This window comes from Palaemon carinicauda, chromosome 26, assembly GCF_036898095.1.
Source record: "Palaemon carinicauda isolate YSFRI2023 chromosome 26, ASM3689809v2, whole genome shotgun sequence".
Taxonomy (NCBI): Eukaryota; Metazoa; Arthropoda; class Malacostraca; order Decapoda; family Palaemonidae; genus Palaemon; species Palaemon carinicauda.
The window spans coordinates 75131333-75133832 of NC_090750.1; the positions used below are offsets into that span (position 1 = coordinate 75131333).

General features: G+C 35.0%; 1 protein-coding gene across 2 annotated transcripts in view; it reads right to left on the reverse strand.

Annotated features, from left to right (window-relative positions):
• Positions 1-94: 94 nt before the first annotated feature.
• LOC137620234 (uncharacterized) overlaps positions 95-2500 on the reverse strand; it is a 2744-nt gene continuing 338 nt past the window's right edge. The window contains exon 2 of one of the 2 annotated variants that reach the window (XM_068350469.1): positions 95-1275. In XM_068350469.1, coding sequence (XP_068206570.1) covers positions 657-1214 — 558 coding nt within the window. In that variant the 5' untranslated portion in view covers positions 1215-1275 and the 3' untranslated portion in view covers positions 95-656. Of the gene's footprint in view, positions 1391-2500 lie in introns of those variants that run through there. The other variant, XM_068350468.1, reaches the window with a different exon arrangement.

Sequence of the window (2500 nt, forward strand, 5' to 3'; positions counted from 1 at the left end):
ATTAGTTATGAAAAAATATAAAATTTCTTTAGATCAGAAACTTCAAACTACACCTGTTACATATAAGTTATGAATAGAGAGACTTAATCAAGCTTTTACACATAAAAATATTTGCTGCAAGGTTGAACTTCTGAAGTTCCATCGATTTAACTGCATGATTAGGAAGATCTTTTCACAACCTGTTCTTTGCTAAACTAAAACTTCTAGAATATGTGATGGATAGATATGGATGACATAATATATGCTTTGTCAATAAAAGATTGTTTATTCATTGTAATTGTAATTCTTACTTTTATTCGGACATTTTCTCCTAATTTTAATTTTACAATTACAGTAGTACCTTTCGCAGAGCATTTTAAGTATTACTTCGGGGTCTTTCTGACTCCTGCATTACATCCTTCTACTGTTGCAACTTACATTTATTACATCCTTCTACTGTTGCAACTTACATTCCAACCTCTCAATTTATACTTGATTGTGTAACAGTTGATTCATAAATGGCCTCAGAGGTGGCCTAGTTCCGGTTATATACCACAAATTTTATCAATCCAAACTAATTTATTTTCGAGAGCAACGAACTTTTGTTAGGTAATAATACATTAACTTTTACGCATGCACAAAAAAAAAAAAAAAAGTTCAGTTTCTCGATGGTTTTATCAACCGTTTTCATATATGTCCTTTGCATCATTGAATTTAATGAACTCGTCTACACTGATTATAAGACATTTTGGTAAACTGGAGAGCTGTGGTTGCAATCGCGCCCTGTGTTCGTAAGCTGCCTGGTGACAAATGTATTTCAACATTGGAGGGTTTCTCCAAAACATTCTCCCACAAGCGTCGTATTCCGTCTGCGCCTCTACTTCGATTCCATCCTCCTCCAGGGACTGGTATATCAGATCCTTCTTACAATCGCTAGTCAGGACAAGTCTCATGAATAAGTTGGCGTCTCTGCTGACGAAGATGACGCCACCTCCTCGGCAATCGAACCCTGTGTAGTCGCAGCTGGCTACGAGTTCCACATAAAGAGGTTGACCCTTGTGTTCCACTCGGCCAATCAGTTGGTAATCCTGGCCGCTAGTTCCGTCGTCGGAGAAATAAACATGATACAGCCGATCGATTTCTTCGAGGTCGATCTTGAAAGTCTGCAAGTCATCGTAGTCCCACTCGGTCATCTCCCAGGGCGTCGTCCTCCGCTCAAACATGTACTGATACATGAGGGCTCCTCCCACGAAGTCATCCAAAGTATCAGCATCTGTCACAGCTGGATCGACACTCCTGAAAGCAGGATGGGTTTTCAAACTCTCTATACACATGTGTCAATATAAACAAGCACAACAGCTGCGCACTGACACGGATTAAATGTACGTGGTGACAACAGATGCTTGCACTCTTAAAATCTGTCTAAAGAATGTTGTGGATCGTGGCTTCCTTGGGTTTATATTACTTTTAAAACGTATGGTCTGATAGACCGGAAATGATCATACGTTTACAGATAGTTTGTTTAAAGGTGAAGAATGAATCATTAGACAATAATTTTAAAACAGATGGTAGTTTTACTTTATGGAATAAATAGATTTCGTTATTTGATGATTCAATTATAAGGGATATTTTCAAATGTGAATATACACGCATATACATACATATACACATTAACAGATACATACAGACCATTATATATACACACATACTGTGTGTATATATATAGACCATTATATATGCACACATACTGTGTATATATATATATATATATATATATATATATATATATTATATATATATACTATATATATATATATATATATATATGTGTGTGTGTGTGTGTGTGTGTGTGTGTGTGTATATATATATACTGTATAGATACATACAAATAGAGTATACTAAATTAAACATACATAGAAACCCACAAAGACAAAAATAACATATACCATATACGTTTAAACATATATTCTTCCTTGTATATATACTAATGCTCATAAAAATACGTCATACTGGCAGTCATATATAAAAAAGGGGGAATAACAGAATATGGGACAGGCAGATGTCTGACCAGATTGTTTATATATCAAAGACATCATGAAAAATGTTTATACCAAATAGATATACAGTATACACCGTGATTCTACATGTCTCCCTGAATAGAAAATGTGTGTTAACTGAGATCAGGTATACTTCAGAAATTTTCCGAAGCTTGCAGAGTTTGTACAATTTGTTTCCGATGGTTTTTGTTAAAACTTTCTTTTATGAAGCTGAATTAATATATTTTTTTTCCAATGTGCTATGGCGTTATGGAATGTAATTTATCGACACATGACTGATCAGTAATGAGATTTTTATCCCTTAAGTTGAACAAAAATGGCTCTTATGTTACGCATATCCTACAGTTTTCTTTACTGCTATAGTAAACAAGTGGAAGTAAGTGTATTCTCTCTCTCTCTCTCTCTCTCTCTCTCTCTCTCTCTCTCTCTCTCTCTCAATGATATATTCAAGAAGAATCCTTCGG